Source organism: Rattus norvegicus, chromosome 1 (assembly GCF_021556685.1).
Source record: "Rattus norvegicus strain SHRSP/BbbUtx chromosome 1, alternate assembly SHRSP_T2T, whole genome shotgun sequence".
NCBI lineage: Eukaryota > Metazoa > Chordata > Mammalia > Rodentia > Muridae > Rattus > Rattus norvegicus.
This window is the reverse complement of record NC_141534.1, coordinates 106,501,173-106,521,801: the sequence shown is the minus strand read 5'-3', so window position 1 is coordinate 106,521,801 and position 20,629 is coordinate 106,501,173. Positions and strand designations below refer to the sequence as shown.

The following is a 20,629-nucleotide window of genomic DNA, read 5'->3' as shown; positions in this document are numbered from 1 at the left end:
CCGAGCAGTCACCTGTGCTGTCTTCATGGTGATTTAATGATGAGACCGGTCAGCAAGGCAGGACATCTGCCTGTGTTCTTCCTGGAGAAGGAAACTGCAATTGTAGTGTAACTGGACAACAGTGCCAGCACAGTGCCACTAGCATTGCCATCCTGGGTACCCCTCCCCAATACCCCAGCAGAGATGTAGTCTTGCTTTCTTCAAACTGGGGCAGATATCAGGGCATAATTTCAATGTTTCACACTACAAGGCTGCTAGGATGTAGTAGTGCAGTTAACAGTGTACACTTGACATGCATGCAGCCCCTCCCCGAAAATGGAAAAACTTAGCTTTACATCCAATGTACAATGCCCAGTGAGTACACATTAACACGCAAACCGTCTTTATTGTTTGAGCCCACCAATGACAGACACATGTGTAAGACACATCTTAAGAGAAACTGAGGCCTAAGCATCGTAGCCAACTGGGAACCAGGCCATGAAGTGCAGGGTCGGGTTGCAGTGGTCTTGCCCATCATGTGAATGCTTGGCTAAGGCAGGAAATTCACACCAATTCAAGGACTTGGGCTACGGTGGTGGTGGTGGTGGGGGGCGGACTCTGTTTTAAACTAACAAAATGTTACACATCACAGAAAGGCCACTGGGGTCCTCAGGACTTGTGTCCCCCAGTTCACTGGCCCTGCCTCTATGTGGCTGTATAGCAATGTAGCTGAAGATGACCTGGAACTCAAGTGCTGGGGTTACAAGTGCTCACAACGCCAGGCACTTTTTACTGAGATTTTACGACTGCTTACATGTGTATCTCTGCACTATGTGCAGACAGTGCCTAAGAAGCCCAGAAGGGGACACCAGATAACCTGGGACTGGGATTATAGGGTGGTTGTAAGCTACCACGTGGGTGCTGTGAATCAAACCAGGGTCCTTGAAAGAGCAGCTAACCAGTGCTCTTACCCGCCGAGCTACTTACCTCTCTATACCCTCACCCCACCCCCAGCTTTCTCTTGTGCTTCAAAGCCCAACAAGACCCAAGAAAATAATTAGTGGCTCTACTGCTGGTCCAGTGGAAATCCCTTCTCAGTGTTCCCCATTTCCTACTGCTGATGACATCACAATGACACCTGTATCTATTAGGGTAATGGATGACTTACCACTTATGCACACTGGTAGACAGGACTTTCTTCTTGTACCTGCAGCCTGCCCACCCCATGAAGGTAGAGACTAGACTCTGTGGCTCACTCAGCCAGCGCTTCCAACCTGGTGGCACAGGAAGAGTATCACACCAGCAGTGTCCTGCCAAATCTTGGACCCACTACACACACATTCACAGCAAGTCTGATTTCACAATGTTTTCTTTATTTAGAAAAGCAATGTTTTGATCAGGGACCATAGAGGCTACAGTAGAGTGTGGAGAAATAAAATAGACCAGACATAACTGCCAGCCTTCAACACTATGAATCTAAGGTTTGACACTGGGACATTCAGAAGCAAATCCGCAGCCACTCTGTTCTCAAAGAACTATCAGCAGTCAGTCCCTGCCACAGAAGCTCACAAGAGAGGGGTGAGAGGGGTAGCCAGTGCAAACCGGTGTTAAGCTCAGTCTCCCTTGGTGACTCTGCTTTGTGCAGCACAGGCTCTGGAGGACATGGGTTAGATGGGAGTTAGAGAAGCAGGGAAGCACAGAAGCCATGTCTCCATTCCAGGTGAGTTTCTTGGCCAACATCTCTGGAGCATGCCATCCCACTGTCACAGTTGTATTGGAGTGGCTAAAGGATGAGTTTGCCCTTGTTCTTTAAATGCTGGCCTAGAGTTCAGTGACCTTCACACCTGTCTCCAGAGCACACAGGTTATTACATCCATGACATCATGCCTTCGCAAACCACTTCTGATAACAGGGAACCAAACCAAAGAGCATTTTTCTCAACAATACAACCACCCCAAAGCCAGCAGCCCTACAACAAAAGAGGTACCCCCACCCCCAACTCATGTATGGCTAGTCAAAGGCAATGCGCAGGCTGCGTTCCTGTTCCTTGCGCCGGCTCTCACACACACGGCTGGCCTCCTCCACCCTCCTCTGCAGCAGGGCAGAGCTCTGGTCCACCCACTGAAGGGAGTCCATGTGTGCATTGAGGATCTTGCAGATCTGCTGCAGTGGGTCACTGGTGTCTGCAGGGCCACCAGCCATGTTCAGGTGCTCAATAATGTCCTTGAGGTCCTGGGCCATGCGCTTGAGCTGAGCATCGATGTTCTCAGCCAGCTTGTAGGTCTTCTCACGCTCCTCATCAGCATGCTGAAGGTAGATGGTGCCACTTTGCTCCTTCACTGACTCCTCTAACGGGCTCAGAAGGTCTTCCAGCTCCTTCTGCTGTGACAGGATAAAGTCCAGCTCCTGGTCCAGACGCTTCTGATCCAGCTTCACCTTTTCCACCTCTCGGTGCAGGCTGGTGATCTTCTCCCCATTCTCAATCAGTGTGCGGTCCCAGGCATTGACCTGCGTGGCCTGCTGCAGGAAGTGCCGCTCCTGGTCCTCCAGCTCCAGACTCCACTTGTTGATCAGGCTTTCCAGCTGCGCGTAGGTCATTGCTGGACCCGTCGTAGTCCCAACTGCTGTGCTGGAGGCAGGCAGAGCAGTAGCTGCCACGCTGCTGGGGCCAGCTGGCACCAGGGGTTTCAGGCTTAAGGCAAAGCCAGTGGTCGTGGTGGAGGAGGAGGTGGAGGCAGTAGTAGTGGTGGTGGTAGTAGTAGTGGTGGTGCTGGTGGTGGAGGCACCAGGAGCTGCTCCAGGGGCCTTGAGGCTGAAGCCCAAAGTCCCAGCAGTAGGAGTGGCTGCAGTTGTCGCTGGAGCTGAGAGGGAAAGCACTGTAGTACTGGATGAGGCAGGAGCAGCAGCTATTGAAGCAAACAGTGTAGACCCTGCACTGGTGGTGGCAGCAGTGGGTGTAGCAGCAGCTGGCTGTGTTGCTCCTGCCGTAGTTGTCGCCAGAGTGGCTGGAGTGAAGGGAGAGCCAGACAGTGCTGTGGGCTGGGCCAAACTACCCACAGAGCCAATGTTGAAGCCGGAGGCTCCAGGCTGGGATGCACTGCCACTGGTGAATGAGAATCCCGTGGTGCCGGTGGACGGAGCAGAGGTGGTAGAAGAGCCAAAGACAAAGCCAGTGGGGGCTGTCCCCTGGCTGGAGGTGCTGGCACCTGAGATGGCATTGGTAAGAGTACTGCTGCCAAGCCCAAAGCTGCCAGTGTTGGCTGTGGCTGGTGTGGCGGCTGTGCTACTTAGGCTGAGCTTTGGGGTGCTGATCCCCAGGGAGAAGCCTGTTCCCCCAGAAGCAGGTGTTGTTCCAAAGTTGAATCCTGGGGTCTGTGTGGTTGAGGTCTGTGTGGCAAGTGAGAAGAGGCTGGTGGAAGGGGTGGTCGCAGCTGGCTGGGAGGGAGTCCCAAAATTAAACCCTCCGGTGCCGGTGCCAGAAGCAGAGAAGGAAAAGCCAGTGGCGGGTGTGGTGGTCGCAGTCTTTGCGGTCCCAAATGTAAAGCCGCCAGCAGGAGCCCCGGTGCCTCCAAAGTTAAACCCACTCATGGCTGTGGAATTTCCAGGTGGCAGTTACTTCGACTCTGGGGCAAATCCGTCAGCGTCTGCAACCTTGGGAAGATGTCTAGAGCAGAGGAAGTGACATGGTCAGATGGCAGTTTGGGACAGGCAAGCTCAGTGGTGTGGAGGGTAGTGGGCTGGATGCAGAGCTGGCAGCACCCCTGCTCTTTCCTTTGCTAACATGACCAACTCCAGTAAACCAATGGGAGTTGAGTGCTCCTGGGCAGGCGCAGCTCCCACTACCAAGGAGGAAGTCTGAGGCAGTTCACAAGAAGGCACTCTAGTGAGTTGGAACCAGGACACAAGGGTGGGTATGAGAGCCCAGTGCTTAGGGATAAGTGGAGACCCAGGTCAGCTAATCAGATGTTACTTGGGGTTTTCCTCTAGGTGGAAACCAGTAGTGGTTGGGAGGGACAAGGGGAAAAGAGACCAAGCACTCCATAAGCCAAGAGCAGCCACAGTCCATCCCATGCAAAAGCACTAGACTCTCAAAGTTTTGACTTACGCCGCTCCAGGCAGAGTCATCCAGGTACATCCATATACAAAGCTTATATGGCGATGATGATGACAGGGAACATTGCATCATCTTCCCAGGGCAATTCCCCCCACACTGGTGTGGGACAATGAGACCAAGATGCAAAGTTGGATAGCCCACATAGTACCATAGACACATATTCCATGTTGAATGGGAATATATCAGAATGTACCCTTCAGAGCAGTATGACTTCTACTTGGACCTCTCAAAGTGATGGGGGAGGCTACACTGCCAAAAGGCTTATTCCACAGTGAAGAAGCAATGCTGGTGAGTTTCCTCATTGTTTATACCCTTGTGTGTGAGCAGGTAGCCCTCGTGTCCTTTTTAGTTATTATCTACATCATCTTTTGAGATGGAGTCATTTACTGGGACCTGTAACTCACCTATTAGGCTGGACAGGCTGGCTGACCAGAAAGCCCCAGGAACCCACCTATTCCGCCTCTCCTGCATCAAGATTATGGTGTTGGCTACTATGTTCAGCTTTTTCATGTGGCTGCTAGGAACTCCATGCTTGTGTGGTAAGCACTTTATTGACTAAGCTATCTCCCTAGCCACTGACATTGAACCTTGTAATCTTTTTTGTACAAATCTTTCAAATGTAGATATCACAGGCACAGTTGTCACACTCTCTTATGTTTGCTGCTCTAAGGCCCCAAGTCTGTGACAACTAGAAGAATAAAATACAGAGGTGGAGTGCAGCAGATGTGAGTGACCCTGCTCTTCAATATTAACAAGAACATTTAGCCTCTTTGAGCCCTGCCCCTGCCCCAGCAGAGGGTGCTTGCTGACGCGAGGACATGATTGTCCTTTGACATTTTCAGGGTAAGAATGTGGCTTGCAGGGTAACTAACACCAATACCAGCTGTGAATTTCCCAAGAAGACCAGGATGTGGCTAACCTCTGGTTTACTACGAATTTATTAGTTGCCCGCCCCCATGAGTCATTGGGCTGTGACAAGAACCACATCAGTAGTCAAGAGGCTTCTGGGCAGCAGATCCTGTCCCACTGGCACCAAAGATATCCTGGGAAAGACGAGTCTGTGTGGACAATACAAAGAGGGCTGACGGGTCTTACTTAGAAGGAGCAAAGTCAGATTCCATTTTCCTTTGCTGAAGGCAGTCAAAGCTGGCTCTGACCTCTGGCCTTGCCTTTCTTACTTGTGTGGTCTAGAGGCTCACAGCACCTGCTTCCCAATGTCCTCTATAAAGAATCCACAAGGTCCCAACCAAGAAGCCAAGTGTCTGGTGTCCACCCTCTTCCCAAACTGTGCCTGCCTCTTCAGACCTGTTTTCTCTGGCCACCTCCTTTCTGTGATCTAGAAATGTCAACCTTACGAGGAACTTTCTCGGAAAGTTATTTCACTCTCAGAAGGTCACAGAAGATCCACTGAGGTCCTGGTCCGCACTCAGACAACTCAGGCATGACAGAGACTTCTACAAAGGTGCGCATGTACCTGAACTGGGTGAGGTATAGCTGCTTAATAATCTAATCAGCTATATTCACACCTCAATTCTTAGTACTCAGTGGAGAACTTCTGCTATTAATAAATTACAGCTGCGAATTCTAAAAATTACTTAAAAAAAAAAAAAAAAAGTCAAGTACCAAGAGATGTTGTGATACCCATTGTTGAAAGTCACCAGCTCAGACTACAGTGCCAGGACCTGTGGCAGTGCAGCTATAGTGCAGCCAGCCAAGATGGAGAGGGAAGGAGAGTCTGGAAATAATAATTTAGTTCTGCCCAACACTGAGAAAACTATGGTCTTAGTTACTGGCAACAGTCACACCATGCCAACAACTCAGACTTAAAAAAAAAAAAAAAGTTCCCATCATGTAGCCTAGAACCCACTATGGACACGAGCTCAGAAGCCTACCTGCCTATACCTCTGCTTATCCAGTGTACACTCTGGGGGCTCTGGCTCAGACTCTGCTGAAGCAGCTACAGGGGACTGACAAGTAGGGAGCTAAATGCAGAGAAAGCTGGAAGAAAGGGGCTGGGAGGAAGGCTGGGTGATGAACCAGGGCAGAAGTTTTAACTGAACTCTGGGACAGAGATAAGCACAAGGTCGGGTCTGACCCAGTAAATGAGTGATGATTCCCTAAGCCCAGGAGCTCTTCAGCTGCAGGCGACCTTAGCTATAGCCTTCCCATCTTTACCACAGGAGGCTCCCAGAAGAGCTCAGGGGTCAGAAAACAGTAACCGGTTTGCAACATGGCCCGTGGGCTAGACAGCCACACTAAGGCCACAGGAGTCCCCCAGGCTGCTGTGTTCTCCTTAGCCTTCTTCCCAGTTCCACAATGTCCTTCCATCCATCTCTTGGTTAGTTTTCTGAGCCAGGCTGCCCATCTTGCTCCTGACTCCTGAGTGCTGAGATTTCTGATGTGAGAGTCTTGATGGCAGTAGGTCCTTCCCAATCATCCATGTGTCCTGATCACAGCCAGCCTGCCAATACCTCAGCACTCTGCCACCACTGGCCTGCCCAAGTCCACAGATTATTTTTTCACACTGAACACCACGCTGAGCTAAAGATGGCTACCAGGCAGAGAATTAGCAAGTGGCAGAGTGCAAACTCCACCTATACATCCACCCACATAAAAGCTGAGCACTTGCTGTGGTAGCACTGCTGTGCTCAGTAAAGCAACAGATATAACGAGCATATTTTAGGAGAGTGGGAAAAAACAAGGAAAGGTGTGCCTTATGAGGCTAAAGGGCTTGACAGATGTAAAATGAGCTCAAGATGGAGATGGCTGTGGATGATCCACCTGAGCCCAAGGCCATTACATAGGTCCCTCAGTAGAGTGAGGATGCAGAAGAGAGCACAAGCCAGAAAGCTGAATTACAATGGTGTCAACCTATCTGTGCTAGTTGAAAACCCCCCATATGTGCTGGTCAGTGAGCAATTAAGAGAAATATGGGCAGAGGCCATGTATAGAACAGAGCTCATTTAACAAGGAAGGCCAATGTGTAGACTGGTAACTATCATATTACAAGATAGCACCAGAGTACCACTACTTAGACAGCATCAAAGAGGGGATGTAACCCCTTCAAGGCAACACAGCAAAGAACTCCCCAAGCCTGGTGGAGAAGAAGCCAAAGGCATTCTTACTCCAGGTCCCTATCACCCCCCCCCCTTTTTTTTTACAGTGCTCAATCTATCCCTGAGGCCCAAAAGGAGAACACAAAAATGTTCCTGTCTGTTGCCTGGCACAGAACCAGCATGGCACAAGGACAAGAAACAGACCCCATTGCCCATCTCAAACCCAGCTCTCCTAGCCCTGGTATCTGTGAGTCTTACCTCAGATTCTTCCTCTAGCTAGGAAAACAACCTTGTCCCTGGTATGCAGCCAATGGCCACCAGGTGGTGCTGTGACAATGCAGAATCAGGGAAGGACTGGGTATCAGCCAGCTCTGAGGGAACTTTCTGGTGTGAGGTAGTTAATAGTTTTTAAGAACCCCAACAAGATGAACATGGTGGCACATGCTTGCAATTGTAGCACTTACAGGGTGGACCAGGAGTTTCAAGGACTGTCAGCTACACAATGAACTTGAGACCAGCCTGGCTATATGATCTGTCTTTAATTAGGGCACTTGCTCTTCTGCTTTTGTGAGTAGGCTTAAAACCAAAAGTTTTGACTTGTTGAGACAAAATGAAAATCTGTAGAAAAAAGACCACTGGAGAGGCAAGAGGAAGAGAAGGCAGAGGGAGGAAGAGGGAGAACCTGACTCCTAGGGAGCTCAGCCACATCCCCACAATGTGCCACAGCAGCTTCTCTGATGTAGCCCCCGGGGAAGAATCCAGCTCCACACTTTCTCCAGTGCAAAGCAAACAGGGCTGGTTTGAATTCTGGAAATGAAGGAGGAGAGTCAGCACTCCCTTTGTTCTGTCACTCCCTAGCAACAGGCACATAGTTGTCACCATATTTCTTTCCCCCATGTGTCAAAGGAAAGAAAAAAGCCAAGAGAATCCAAAGGTCAATTGTGTATTAAATAATTAAATTCAGGCTGCATGTTCCTCCCTACCTGCCCCAATGTTCTGGGTTCCCGAATGAAAGACATACATAGCCTTTATATTTTGATATATATGCCTTAATCAGCTCAATGGCTAGGCCACTTCCTAACCCTCACATAGCTAATCGACCCTCCCACCCCCACCCCCACCAGTAACCCAGGCAACGATTTGTCTCAAGTAATAATAATAAGAGGAAGACACTGTTTGAAGCGGGCACAGTCTCTCCCTGGGTAGAGGAAGGGCCTGAGGCTTTCAAAGGCACTGACTAAATCCTGTCCCCATGTGTCTGATGACTATATCTGCAGGTTCTCAGCTTTCTCCCTCCTTCCTTCAGTGGCAAACATTCTTTACCTCAGAAATCAGTCTACAGTTAATTAGCACTTACACCCTTTCTTAGCCCCCAAGGCCTCCACCAGCTCAGGTGACAAACAGACACCACCTGCGGAAACCTAACTAGCTCATCTTCAACCAAGAGCCCACAGCAGAGAAGGGTAAAGAAAGGGTTTTTGGGCTAGAGTCCTGCAGCGAGCTAGGACGATGAACTTGGTACAACATCCATCTAGCTCTCCAGTAGGGTTCTAAGATGTACCTTTTTGTTTGAGACCGAATATCGCTACATGACACATAGTGGCTCAAGGTAAAGTCACAGGCTTTGTCTAGTGGCTGCTACTAGTTTGAAATAAATTTCTCTCTTGCAGTGAAAAATTCTTTCTTCTATGCCCAACCCCATTTTTTGTCTTGAGATAGAGAAAACTATCTCAAAAAGGAAAGGACCACAGGGCAGACGCAAGAGTTAAGAGTGTCAGAGGGCTTGGGGTTTGGTTCTTGGCACCCACAACAGATGGTCCACAACTTCCTTTAACTACAGTTCCAGAGTTGCCCCCTGTCCTCCTGGGGCACAGCAACACATGGTGCACATAACCTCACAAATGTTCACACACACAGAAACAAAGGAAGAACAAGTCCCATAGTGCTCTAAGTAGCTTTTTGTAGTAATGCACACTGCCGGCACACACTTCCCCTAAGGACACACTGCAATTCTTCCTTCTGTGTGTATCACATTGTTCCTGTATGGCCCTTCTAGCTTGTTTCTCACTCCAGATGCTGTTATAGCCCACAGTTGAAATACATTTTATCCATTCATGATGTCTACATTCAGGAAATACATTATATCCCCTCCACCAGGTTTGGGAAGCCAGTTGTTTCCAGATGCATTTGGAGGAGGCTACTGACTGGTTAGATAGCACAGGCTAGCCCCTAAAGGCCAGCAACTGCTCTCTTCTGCTTTATCTGGGTCTCAGATATACACTAGAGGAGGTGCCAGAACTTCCACATCCACTATATTAAAAACTTAATAAAAACGAGCTGCCGTTCTGCACCCACCTCAGGAAGCAGAGCATTCCCATGTGGCCAACAAAAATAGCAAGGCACAGGCTTAGCCTACAATACCCAATGTTAAACATGATAAACATAGACTTGATCCACCAAGTCTATGTCTCTTGTAACCCAAGTACTTCAGACCTCAGATGCCACCCAGTTGGCAAGGTTTTTCCCAGCAAAATAAACCAACTCCTCAGCTAATCATCTTTTGGTGCCAACAGAGGCAGACACAAGTGAGCTACACAGGAAAATACACCAGACAATGTCAAGCTCTGCTTATGATAGTACCAGAGTCCCAGGAGGTAGTGTCAGGCTTCCCCAAGAGATTGTTAGGGAAGGGTCCAGGGGAGCTACTAGAGGGTCCCACTGTTAAGGACATATGGAGAAGCTACCTACTCAGAGTGGAAAGGGGTGGTGGTCTTAGGTCACAATATCATTTTAGGAAAGGACTGCTCCTTGGGGAGGCTCATCGCCACCAGTCTCTTGAAAATCCAAGTTGGACCACAAAGAGACTCCATTGCACAACCATTAGGGTGGCCAGAGGAGAGATGAATTGGTGCTGTAGGGTGTGGCAGCCACTTTGCAAACCTGGAAGTGCCTTGAAGTAAGTTTCTTTCAGTGAAGTACCCAGGCCTCAGTACAACACAAACTTGCCTCACACGTGTACCCCAGCCCAGAACAGTAACACTGGCCCAAACAGGGTAAAAACAGCCTAACCAAAGACCATCAGTTCATCAAAACCAATGAAGGGACAAACAAACTTGACACATCTATTCATGGAATGTTAAGTCACCCTAAGGAAGAGTAAGGAAGTCTGTCTTAGTGATATACACATGTAATTCTAGCACTTAGAGGAGGCTGACGCAAGAGGATTGATAAAAGTCTGAGGCCAGCTTACGTTATACAGCAAGACCCTGTTTCAAAATCAGTGAGCAAAGCAGGATAGATAGATCAGAAGTTAAAGAGCACTGGCTGCTCTTCCAGAAGTCCTGAGTTCAAGTCTCACCAACCACATGGTGGCTTGTAACCATTTATAATATGATCTGGTGTCCTCTTCTGGCCTTTAGGCCTATATGCAGGGAGAATACTGTATACACAAGAAACCAATCTTAAAAAAAAAAAATTTAAAGAGGGGTGTTATCCCCTTGGAGACGGGGGGCGGGGGGGAGGAATAGGATAAAAAACTGTGGGAGGGTGAAAAACCAAAAACAAACAAACAAACAAAAAACACAAAAACAAAAACAGAAGCAGCACATCACCATACAGCTCTGTACAAGTACCAAGAACAAAAACCAGTGAGACCATTGCTGGGCAGACCAGGCCGGGTTTGAAATGCTCTGCTCTTCTGATTGAATACCAGGAGGCACCACAATGTCCAGAGATTCTTGCCTCTGTACTTTCTGGACCCTTCTCTCAGCTTCAAGGGAGGGCAAGGCTCACCCAGACTGTATGGAATAGTTTCTCTAGGGAACAGAGGTGAAAACAGGCTGTCGCCCCTCTTCCTTCCCACAGTTCTGGAAGAACCAAGTGCCTTTCATACCAAGAGGACCCTATCACTGAATTAAGTCACACCCTCAGCCTCTTTAAAATTTTTATTTTTGACCCAGAGTTTCAAAGTTGTCAGAGTCTCAAAATTAAGTCACTCCAGCTGGCAGTGAATTTCTAATCCTTGTCTCCATCTCCAAGCACCAGGATTACAATTACAAGCTTGTGCCACCAGGTTAGGTACCTTTATCCCCCTGCTTGCTTATCTCCCAGCAAATGAGGTGGAACCTTGCAATCATCATCCCATTGAAGCCAGGAGAGCTCCAGTAGCTGCCTGCTGAACCTCTCCCTACAAGGCATTCTCTCCCCCTTTCTACCCCATCCACCAGATGAAGACACCTCTACTCTCCCAATCCTAGTCTCAGATGACATCCCTAATCATTTCCATGTCCTGCTTAGGTGTCACAATCAAATACAACTTAGCAAGGAACAGAGAGCATCTCCTGTGACCAACTGCTGTGGATGTACCCCTGCTGAGCTGCAGCCAGAGAGAATACAGACTCCAAACCACCCACATTAAAGCTCCAAGGGGCCAGACACAAAGTGTTGGGTGTATGAGAATTATGGCTTCCTTAAAACCAAACAAACAAACAACCCTACAGAAACACCATAAAAATGTTTTCATTTTAATTCCAGGTGTTAGGATATGGGAGACTGTCCATAGCAGCTATGATTTGGCCTCATGCTCTAGCAGGGGCTTGATTTTGACAGCTGCAGATAGTTTCTGTGACTGCATGTTTAAAATTTTAGGGACTTTTCAGAGGGTACATAAATGCTAGGGCTCCTAGAGGTGTGTTGTTGGTCTCAGTTTGTTAAGTAGTTGTACACAAAGAAGAAACAAGAAGTAGTTCAAACTTGAAACTTCAGACAAAATCTAGACTTCGCCTTCCCAGTCAACTCACAGCTGTCCAGCTCAATCTGCAATCCCTTTTAGGTGTGGGTGTGGGGTGCTCGGCAAGACCCCCGGCCCTCTGTAACAGCTCAATCCTCACGCCTGGGCCCTTTCACCACTAACCCTCCCCTACTTTCCCTGTATCCAGGCTAACAGCACATATCTCCTAGAGGACACGGAATTAGAGAAAAGATGTGGCAGGTTGGGTAATGGCTACCCAGATTCATCTATCAGTGCCTAGGGCCTGTGAACATTATCCCATGGCAAAGCATTCAATGTAGACAAGTTACACGAGGGCTCCTTCAAGACTCAATTACCCTGGATTATCTGTAAGAGCCCAATGCCCAAGCACAGGGCTTCTATAAGAAAAGCAGGAAGCTCAAAGAAAGAAGCCTCAAGCTGGACAGAGGTAGAGACACCTGAAGGGACACAAGGGGCCTCAAAAAGAAGCAGCCTCTAGATACTGGTATGGCTAGAAACCCAGTGCCTTGGGAACTTCAGAATTCTAATAAGGTGGCAAGTGTGTGCTGTCTGAACCTCTTAACCTGTCATAACAGCAAGAGGGAATGAACCAGTACAGGTGACACCCAAAATGTGGGAGCTGTTACAGAAGCATGAGGCCAACTCCGCTGTGATTAAGTTACAACGGTGACTTCTAAAGGTGAGGTTTTGTAAGGGAAGGACAGGGGCTCTAGAGAACTCTGAGCACCTGGCCACGTGGCACTGCCCTTTCCCCAGCTGAACTGGCCTTGGCCCTCCTGTCCTTGTTTGCCAGGACACCCACACCTCCAACCCCCCCCCCCGCCTTAATGACCCAATTTTACTTGTTCCCAAGCACAGTGTGGCAATTATGGTATCAAGTTTTCTGTCCTCACACAAGCAACCGATTCAGAAGTGCTGCTGCCCATGGGGGTGCGGTAGGGCTAGCACAGTGGTGGGGGCTGTATGATTCTGGGAAAGAACAAAGTCCCGACCTTGTCCTCTATGTACTGGAGAAGATAGTCAAGGGCACAGATATCCATCTGTTAGGTAGATCAGAATGCACAAGTATGATAGGACAGAAGAGAACCCATAGCAGATTCTGAGCTCCTAGAAGAGCTTTCCCTCCACACCTTTAGCTTATACCTGCAGCCAAGCATCACACTATGCTGATGACGACTCATCCCTCCCTGTACCAGGTGGGTCCTTTTACTTAGGAAAATGAGAGACACACAATGCCATGTGCACTCACATTGGGAAGACAACTAGCAAGTTGGTGCCCACCCCACCAGGATGTAAGCATGCAAACTCTCGCCTATAAATAGAACCTATAAAGCCCAATCCTTTTCCATCACATCCGGTTGTTTCCGCGATTGAGAAACCAGGGCTTGCTCCATCCAACAGTACAGGTGATAAGAAGTAATTGGGTGGATAAGAACAGAGATATATTGAAGTGTCACAATGAAACCTCTTTGCATACTAACCAAAACAATAACAGCTACAACAAAACCTAGTTAATAGTCCAGGTTAGAGGCCTCACAGAACCCTGGAAGTTAGGCAGGGTGGGAGTTCTGTTCTATTAAAGACACCTGTGGCCATGCATAATTCTTCTTACCCTTTCTAGGCCTCAGTCTTGTCTTCACAAGCAAGCTATGGGCCTTTGGAATGGTAGGCCCCTTCTAAGGACAAAGCCCCAGATTCGCTGTGTTCTGCCCAGGGGGCTCCTATCCAGGTCTTTGCTACCTAGGAGCTGTTGCCAGGTGCTCTGTGGTCCCCAGAGAATTCCCTTACCCCTTCCTACCCATCAGAGCCACGGCTGATGCAACTGCCTGCAACCAGCCGCCTCACTCCCTAGCTCAGGTCCCTCCGCACTGGAAAAGAGTTCCAAGCAGCTCCACCCTTGCTTCTGGCTCCCCAAAGAATTTGTTTGTTTTTTGAGAGTAAAGAAACTAGGCTGCCATTTGAGACTGGGTAAGGGTTATAGACAAAGAATAACACACATGTTGGACACATAGCATGGGCTGGGTACTGGCCAAAGCTCAGGGTGGCAGGCCTCCAAGGATGACCACCAAGCACAACTGAAATTAAGATGGGTTTAGGGGTGGGGGAAGCATCTGGGTGGGACCCCAGGACAGAAAAAGGTTGTGCAGCCTTGGCTGTGACGGAAGCACCACAGGGAAGAGACTATGAGCTGGTACCCACTCTGCACTGTCTTTGAAACCTATCTCATTCCAAAAGTTTACTTTAAAATACTAAATTCAAGGAAAGGAGGACCATAGGCATTGCAACATGGCATACTGTTTCAAAAATAAAAAAGGGCACCTGTGGGGCCCAGGGATGCAGCTCAGGTGGTAGAATGCCTGTCTAGCATGCAATGCATGAAGCCATGGGTCCATTCCACTTCTGTATTAGTGGCAGCCTTTATGCATCAGTATCTAGTCTAAACAGACTCCACACAGAATTAATGCAGCCCATAGCTGGTAAGCTAGGGCTGGAGTCTGAACACATCACATCTCATGGTTACCTGTACTGGCAGCAGATACGAGTGCCCACTCCAGGCTGGAGAGATGTCTCAGCGCTTAAGAACACTGACCCGGGTTGGGGATTTGGCTCAGTGGTAAAGCACTTGCCTAGCAAGCGCAAGGCCCTGGGTTTGGTCCCCAGCTCCGAAAAAAAGAAAAAAGGGGTGGTGGTGGTGGTTGGGGATTTAGCCCAGTGGTAGAGTGCTTGCCTAGCAAGCGTAAGGCCCTGGGTTCGGTCCCCAGCTCTGGGAAAAAAAAAAAAAAAAAAAAAAAACACTGACCCATCCAAAGGTCCTGAGTTCAATTCCCAGCAACCACATGGTGGCTCACAACCATCTGTAATGGGATCTGATACCCTCTTCTGGTGTGTCTGAAGACAGCTACAGTGTACTCATACATAAATCTTTTAAGAGAGCCCACTCCAAGAGTAAAATTGCCAAGGACTTCCTGCTTGTAACTTTCAAAATCAGTTTTCCTCACCTGCTCCAATCTTTTTTCTTTTACAGTACCAGGAATAGAAACCAGGTCCTGGAAAGCAGCACTCTAGCCAATACTCTGCCACCAATCCCCCACCCCCAGCCCAGTATAATTGTTTTTTTAAATCAGGGTCTTTGTAAGTTCCCTAGAAGGCTAAGAACTCACTTTCTAGTCCAGGCAAGCCATGAACTTTTTTTTTTTAAATCACACTCCTAGTCAGCATTCAGACCTGTCACCACACGTGGTGATGGTGAAGGCCAGAGGACAACCGTCTGTCTATAGAGTTGCTTTTGGGTTCTGGGGATGGAACTCAAGAGGGTTGGGTTTAGAGATTACCACCTGAACTATCTCAAAGCAGCTCAGGCCCTGACCTTGACTTCCAATACTCCCGCCTTGGCCTCTTAAGTAGGTAAGATACCAGGCCTGGCCTTTGAGCTTTTTCTTTTTAAAAACACACTGAGGCCAGCCAGTATGACCTTGAATTCATGATTCCTTCTGCTTCCATCTTCCAAATGCTGGGAATATAGACAACTACCAAGCACCGTCCATGTGGTGCTGGGTGCTAAGGTTCTTGTGTGCAACAGGCAAGCACTCTTGAGTTCCATCTCCACCCATTCAGTCTCTCAGCTGCTACAAATATGATAGGCTGACTGGCTTCCACATGGAATGACGGCTATACTCGAACACGGGGCGGAAAACCGCCCCATCATCCTGGGGGACAGACAGGATCAAGAAACAATTTATCTAGTGGGGTCAGCAAGAGAGCAAGGACTGCAAGGAAGTCAGAGCAAGGGGCAAAACCTAAGAGGGTGGCATGATGAGCACAGCATGTAGCAAGTAGGGATGGCTGGAAACAGAAACCTTGGAGGTGGGACACACAGAATGATCATATGGATATGTTGGCTGGCTAAGAATCGGGGGTAGGGAGATAAAAAGGGGTGAAATCAGGCCCCCTCCCAGGGGTGGGGGCTTAATCTAAAAGAAAATAAAACGATTTTAGTAGTAGATGAAATGACTCAGTGGAGAAAGGCTGCCAAACAATCTGACCTGAGTTCCATCCCTGGGACCCTACTATATAGTAGGAGAACCAACTCCTGCTAGCTCTTCTTTGACCACCACATACATACACAATAAACGTTAAAACAAACAAGAAGGTTTAAGAGTCCTGATTAGGACTCCGTGGCCTACTTTCCATAGCTGGTATATTTGTGCGTATATCTATAAACAGCGACATCTCGCTGTTGCTCCCTTGAACTCGTCTATGAAGCCTAAGCTAGCTTGAACTCGCCATTCCGCGATGAGCTTAACCCACGAGGTCTCTCGGAGCGACATCGGTTTTAGGGACTGGTGGCAAATTTGTGAAGCAGGGATAGATAACGGGATGAGCTGGTTACGGGTGTAAGAGAGATCGAATAGGATCCAACCGATACAGGAAACAGAGTCCGGGCCCCCAGCCTGAAGCAGTGAGTGAAGGGTCAGGGCGACATGGCGGGCCCGGGGTCGCCACCGCCCCGTCGGGGCCCCGCGAGGGCGGAGCGCGGAGGGATCCAGGCATCCCGCGCTGCGCCGCCCCCGGTATATTTGTTCCCAGGCCCCGGGGCCGCCTCATTTTCAACCCTCTCAGCAGTCTCCCTTAACGCTCCTGCCACGCCGCCTCCGCCCGTGCAATGGCTCTGTAGCCGCGATCTCGTCGTGTCCCCCGCCCCGTTTCCGCGCTCACCGCGACTTCACTCTCTGCTCACACCGACTCTTCAACTGAGGCCGCCGCCGCCGTTGCCTCCTCTCCTTTTCGCAGCCATGGAGTGAGTAACCGCTCGCCCCTCCCTCTCCAACCGCCTTTCCCGCCCTTTCACAGAGCTCGCGGGGCTTCACGGGTCAGCCTCGTGGGGAGGGGGTGGGGAAGACGATATGAGGAACCACGGTCGCGCAGGCGCAGAAGAGGGAAGTCGGTGGCCGGCGCATCCGCTGAGCAAGCGCACTAGGCTCCAGGCGTGGGGGAGGGTGTGCTTCCGCAGAGTCTGGGGGCTTTTAAGGTCGGTTCGCGCGCCATTGCGCCTGCGCACTAATTCACAGACCCTCTTCCTCCTTTCCCCTCAGAGGATACGAACCCACACTCTATTGCGCATGCGCATTACCTTATTCCCGGCCTGAACTACGGAGGGCGGCCGGTAATTGGCTAAACACACGCACTGGTCCCCCCAGGAGGGTAGTGGCGTAACAATGAATCCGGTCCAGGGTCTGAGCTTTCGTCTTGCGGCTTAGCGAGCAATCAGCGAGGAAGGGTGGAGTTCCTCGAGGCTCTGACACTGGTCCAACTTCCCTCCAATCAGGCACCTGCTGGGGCGGGGACTGGCTTAGATTGACAGGGAAGGCTAAAGAACACCTTTAAGAAAGACTTGGAGCTAGAACCAAGGGGCGGGGCCTCTAGGGACTTGCTAGTTGGGGGCGGGAACTGACTTGACAGACAGGAGTGTGGGCGGGGCTTCCCGTAGAATCTGTAGAAGTCACCTAAAACTTTTAAGGGAAGAGTGGGATTTGTGTGTGTAACACTGATGAAGGGCCCAAGGCATGGCAGAATTATTCTGGGAACCCCTGTGAACTCTAAAGGGCGTATAGTCTAAAGAAAATATTGATGCGGAAGGGGCACGGCTAGAAGAAAATAAAATTACCTTGGGATTGAATTTTTTTACGAAGAGCAATAAGATGAGGTAGGTAGGAGGGGCTGGAAGTAATTCCCCTGGGAGAACACTAGGTTTCTGTGTTGAGGGAGGAGATGGGGCTGGGGAGTTTCCAAAAGTTGCCTTGGGAATGTATGGAGCTCTGGAATTTGCAGAAAGAAGAAAAGTGTGGGTAGCTTGTGGGTCAAGCAGCTTTGACTCAACCCCACCCACGCCACCTTGTCTTCCTCACAGGCCCTCCACCTTCGCCTTGGTGCCTGTCTTCACCCAGCTGAACAATCTTCCACGCTGCCTCCCAGTTGTTGGTGCAGCCTCCATTGCCATCGCAGCCCTGCACCTGTGCCTCAGCCATGTCACTCCTGGCGACCCTGGGACTGGAGCTGGACAGGGCCCTGCTCCCAGCTAGCGGGCTGGGCTGGCTCGTAGACTATGGGAAACTCCCCCTGGCCCCTGCCCCCCTGGGCCCCTATGAGGTCCTTGGGGGTGCCCTGGAGGGCGGGCTTCCAGGGGGGGGAGAGCCCCTGGCAGGTAAGAAACAGGTGAAAAAGAGAGGTGGGTTAAGGTGGCGGGGTGTGGAAGGACAGAAAAGGAAGGATTTATTCATTCACAAGATCAGTACAGAGGGCCTGCAGTGTGCCCAGCCCTGTTCTTCATGTGCAAGGTGCAGAGCAAGGGATACCAAAGCTCGTGGAAGCATCAGGAGACAGAGGTGGGAAGCCAAAGCTTAGCTGAAAGGAAGACATGGTTGAGAAGTCAGCCTTCTCTAAGTAGACAACCTCTGGATTGAGGGCTAAGGGATGGGCAAAGGGAGCCATGATAAGTCCTGAGGGGAGCGCTATCTCAGAGATTCTGAGGCAGGCAGTCAACAGATGGTTGTCCTAGACTGTGCCTGGTGGCTTATGTCCATAACTTCCCCTGTTAGAGGCTTCTCATCCTCTTGAGCCCAGGCCAACCTAGGCAGCCTGGTAAGAACATAGTTGTCAAACATCTGAGAAACACAAAAGGAGAGCAAATAAAGATGGAGAGAGTCACGCCCACACACGCAAACACACAGAGGGGGGAGGGAGGAGAGAAAGTGTGTGAGTATAATCCCAGCACTCTGGGAGAGAGTCAGAAGTTTAAGGGTTGTCCTCAGCTACAGACTACAGAACAGGTCCAAGGCTATCCTAGTCTACACAAGACTCTGTCGACAATAGATAAGTAAACAAGTGAGGGAAAGAGAGGAGACACTAGTGTGGGGTGCAGTCGACCAACCTGGTCAAGGAGAAGGATTATAGAGATGGGAGCTGACCTTCGTCGGGTGGGCCATTAGTTGGGCGAGTGCTTCACTGAGTGGCTGACTGATTATTTCATCGGTTAGTTGGTCAATTAATCGGTTGGTTGACTGATTTGAATCATTGGTTGGCTTGTTCATTGATTGGCTAATGAGTTGATTAGTTTATTAGCAGGTGGCCTGGTGAACTGATTGGATGATTGGCTGGCTGTCTTGTTCATTGATTAATGATTTGTTGGGTGGTTGGCTGATGAACTAGGTATGATTGGCTGGCTGGCTGGCTGGTTGGTTAGTTCATTAGTTAGTGGCTTGATGGGTAAACTAGCTAGCTGGTTGGTTGATTGGTTGATTAGTTTCTTCCCTAACTCACTGGTTGCTGACAGGTCTATAGATTGGATGGTTGGCTGGCTGGTCACTTGTCACATTGAGTGAATGGGGCATGAATGAACACCAAGTGGATAAAGCACAGACCTTAGAGATTTTTATGTCCTCCCCCCACATCCTCAGGTGACGGCTTCTCTGATTGGATGACCGAGCGGGTGGACTTCACAGCCCTCCTTCCTCTGGAGGCCCCTCTGCCCCCAGGCACTCTCCCCCCACCCTCCCCTGCCCCCCCTGACCTGGAAGCCATGGCATCCCTACTCAAGAAGGAGCTAGAACAGATGGAAGACTTCTTCCTTGATGCCCCACTCCTTCCACCGCCCTCCCCACCTCCACCCCCACCCCCAGCACCCTCTCTGCCCCTGCCCTTACCCTTGCCCACCTTTGATCTCCCGCAGCCTCCTACCCTGGATACCCTGGACTTGCTAGCTGTTTACTGCCGCAGTGAGGCTGGGCCAGGGGATTCAGGCTTGACAACCCTGCCTGTCCCCCAGCAGCCTCCTCCTCTGGCCCCTCTGCCTTCACCCTCCCGACCAGCCCCCTATCCTAGTCCTGCCAGCACCCGAGGGGACCGCAAGCAAAAGAAGAGAGACCAGAATAAGTCAGCTGCTCTCAGGTACCGCCAGAGGAAGCGGGCAGAGGGCGAGGCCCTGGAGGGCGAGTGCCAAGGGCTAGAGGCGCGGAATCGGGAGCTGAGGGAGAGGGCAGAGTCAGTGGAACGGGAGATCCAGTATGTGAAGGATCTGCTAATTGAGGTGTATAAGGCACGAAGCCAGAGGACCCGCAGTGCCTAGGGTACAGGAGGAGGCAGTTCTGGTGTACCTGTGCCTCCAGCTTCACCCTGTCCCTCCATTTCACTTCCCTGTGCATCCGTGTCTAGGTCTCCCCTCTGCCTATCCCCATTATGGGTTATTTGGCATAGTCAGTTTCTGTACCCCTTCAGTGCAACTGAGAAACCAAGGCCCTCAGGGAATCAGAGGAGCCAGCCTGATCCCTGGTCTCTGGAGTCTTAAAACAAGTGTGTTTTTGCAGGTAGTCCTAGTTGGGTGTCGGGGGGAGGCTGCCAGGCCTGGCATGGACATTAGGCAGGAAGCCACTCTGGATGATTGTGCACATGAGAACCTAGTCAGGGAGGGAGGGTTTTAAGGAGAGGACTTAGAATACAAGTGAGAAGCCAGCCGAGGAAAGGGAACCAAGTCCTCAGAATAGAAGGCTATACTGGCCTAGGGACAGGAAGGGGTGGCTGTAGTTGGTAACTAGGGTGTCATTTTAGCTCTGTGAGAGAATCAGTGTTTTGTGAAGGTGTGGGGGAAGGGTTGCATCTGGTGGGGGCTGATCCTCCAGGGGTTGTGGGCTCAAATAAAATGCAGACTTTCCTGTG

General features: G+C 50.1%; 3 protein-coding genes across 6 annotated transcripts in view; 1 reads left to right on the top strand and 2 right to left on the bottom strand.

The window, feature by feature from the left end:
* Nucleotides 1-17,197, bottom strand: part of Il4i1 (interleukin 4 induced 1) — a 25,529-nt gene extending 8,332 nt beyond the window's left edge. Inside the window, exons 1-2 of one of the 2 annotated variants that reach the window (NM_001432704.1) lie at nucleotides 17,052-17,197; nucleotides 13-81 (exon numbers count right to left, since the gene is read on the bottom strand). The gene's annotated coding sequence lies outside the window, so the exon portion shown is untranslated. Of the gene's footprint in view, nucleotides 1-12; nucleotides 82-16,636; nucleotides 16,725-17,051 lie in introns of those variants that run through there. The other variant, NM_001432707.1, reaches the window with a different exon arrangement.
* Nucleotides 1,333-16,695, bottom strand: Nup62 (nucleoporin 62). 2 transcript variants are annotated; one of them, NM_023098.2, is made up of 2 exons: nucleotides 16,637-16,695; nucleotides 1,333-3,643 (listed from the first exon to the last, which is right to left on the bottom strand). In NM_023098.2, exon 2 carries the CDS (start codon nucleotides 3,565-3,567, stop codon nucleotides 1,990-1,992), a length of 1,578 nt encoding a protein of 525 aa, NP_075586.1. In that variant the 5' UTR covers nucleotides 3,568-3,643; nucleotides 16,637-16,695; the 3' UTR covers nucleotides 1,333-1,989. The 2 variants fall into 2 exon arrangements, with proteins under 2 accessions (NP_075586.1, XP_087443797.1); XM_087587671.1 differs by lacking the exon at nucleotides 16,637-16,695 and adding an exon at nucleotides 13,533-13,693.
* On the top strand, nucleotides 16,160-20,629 carry Atf5 (activating transcription factor 5). Of its 2 annotated transcripts, NM_001438245.1 has the most exons (4): nucleotides 16,160-16,379; nucleotides 16,544-16,718; nucleotides 17,829-18,122; nucleotides 19,375-20,629. In NM_001438245.1, the coding sequence occupies exons 3-4, from the start codon at nucleotides 17,945-17,947 to the stop codon at nucleotides 20,040-20,042; spliced, it is 846 nt and encodes a 281-aa protein (NP_001425174.1). In that variant the 5' UTR covers nucleotides 16,160-16,379; nucleotides 16,544-16,718; nucleotides 17,829-17,944; the 3' UTR covers nucleotides 20,043-20,629. The 2 variants fall into 2 exon arrangements, with proteins under 2 accessions (NP_001425174.1, NP_758839.3); NM_172336.5 differs by lacking the exon at nucleotides 16,160-16,379 and having other exon boundaries at nucleotides 16,524-16,718.

Bases quoted from the DNA above. Each gene is read 5' to 3' on its own strand.
- Atf5 (NM_001438245.1), top strand. From the start codon at position 17,945: ATGTCACTCCTGGCGACCCTGGGACTGGAGCTGGACAGGGCCCTGCTC. The intron at 18,123-19,374 runs GTAAGAAACAGG...CCACATCCTCAG, and splicing joins GGGGGGAGAGCCCCTGGCAG to GTGACGGCTTCTCTGATTGG.
- Nup62 (NM_023098.2), bottom strand. From the start codon at position 3,567: ATGAGTGGGTTTAACTTTGGAGGCACCGGGGCTCCTGCTGGCGGCTTT.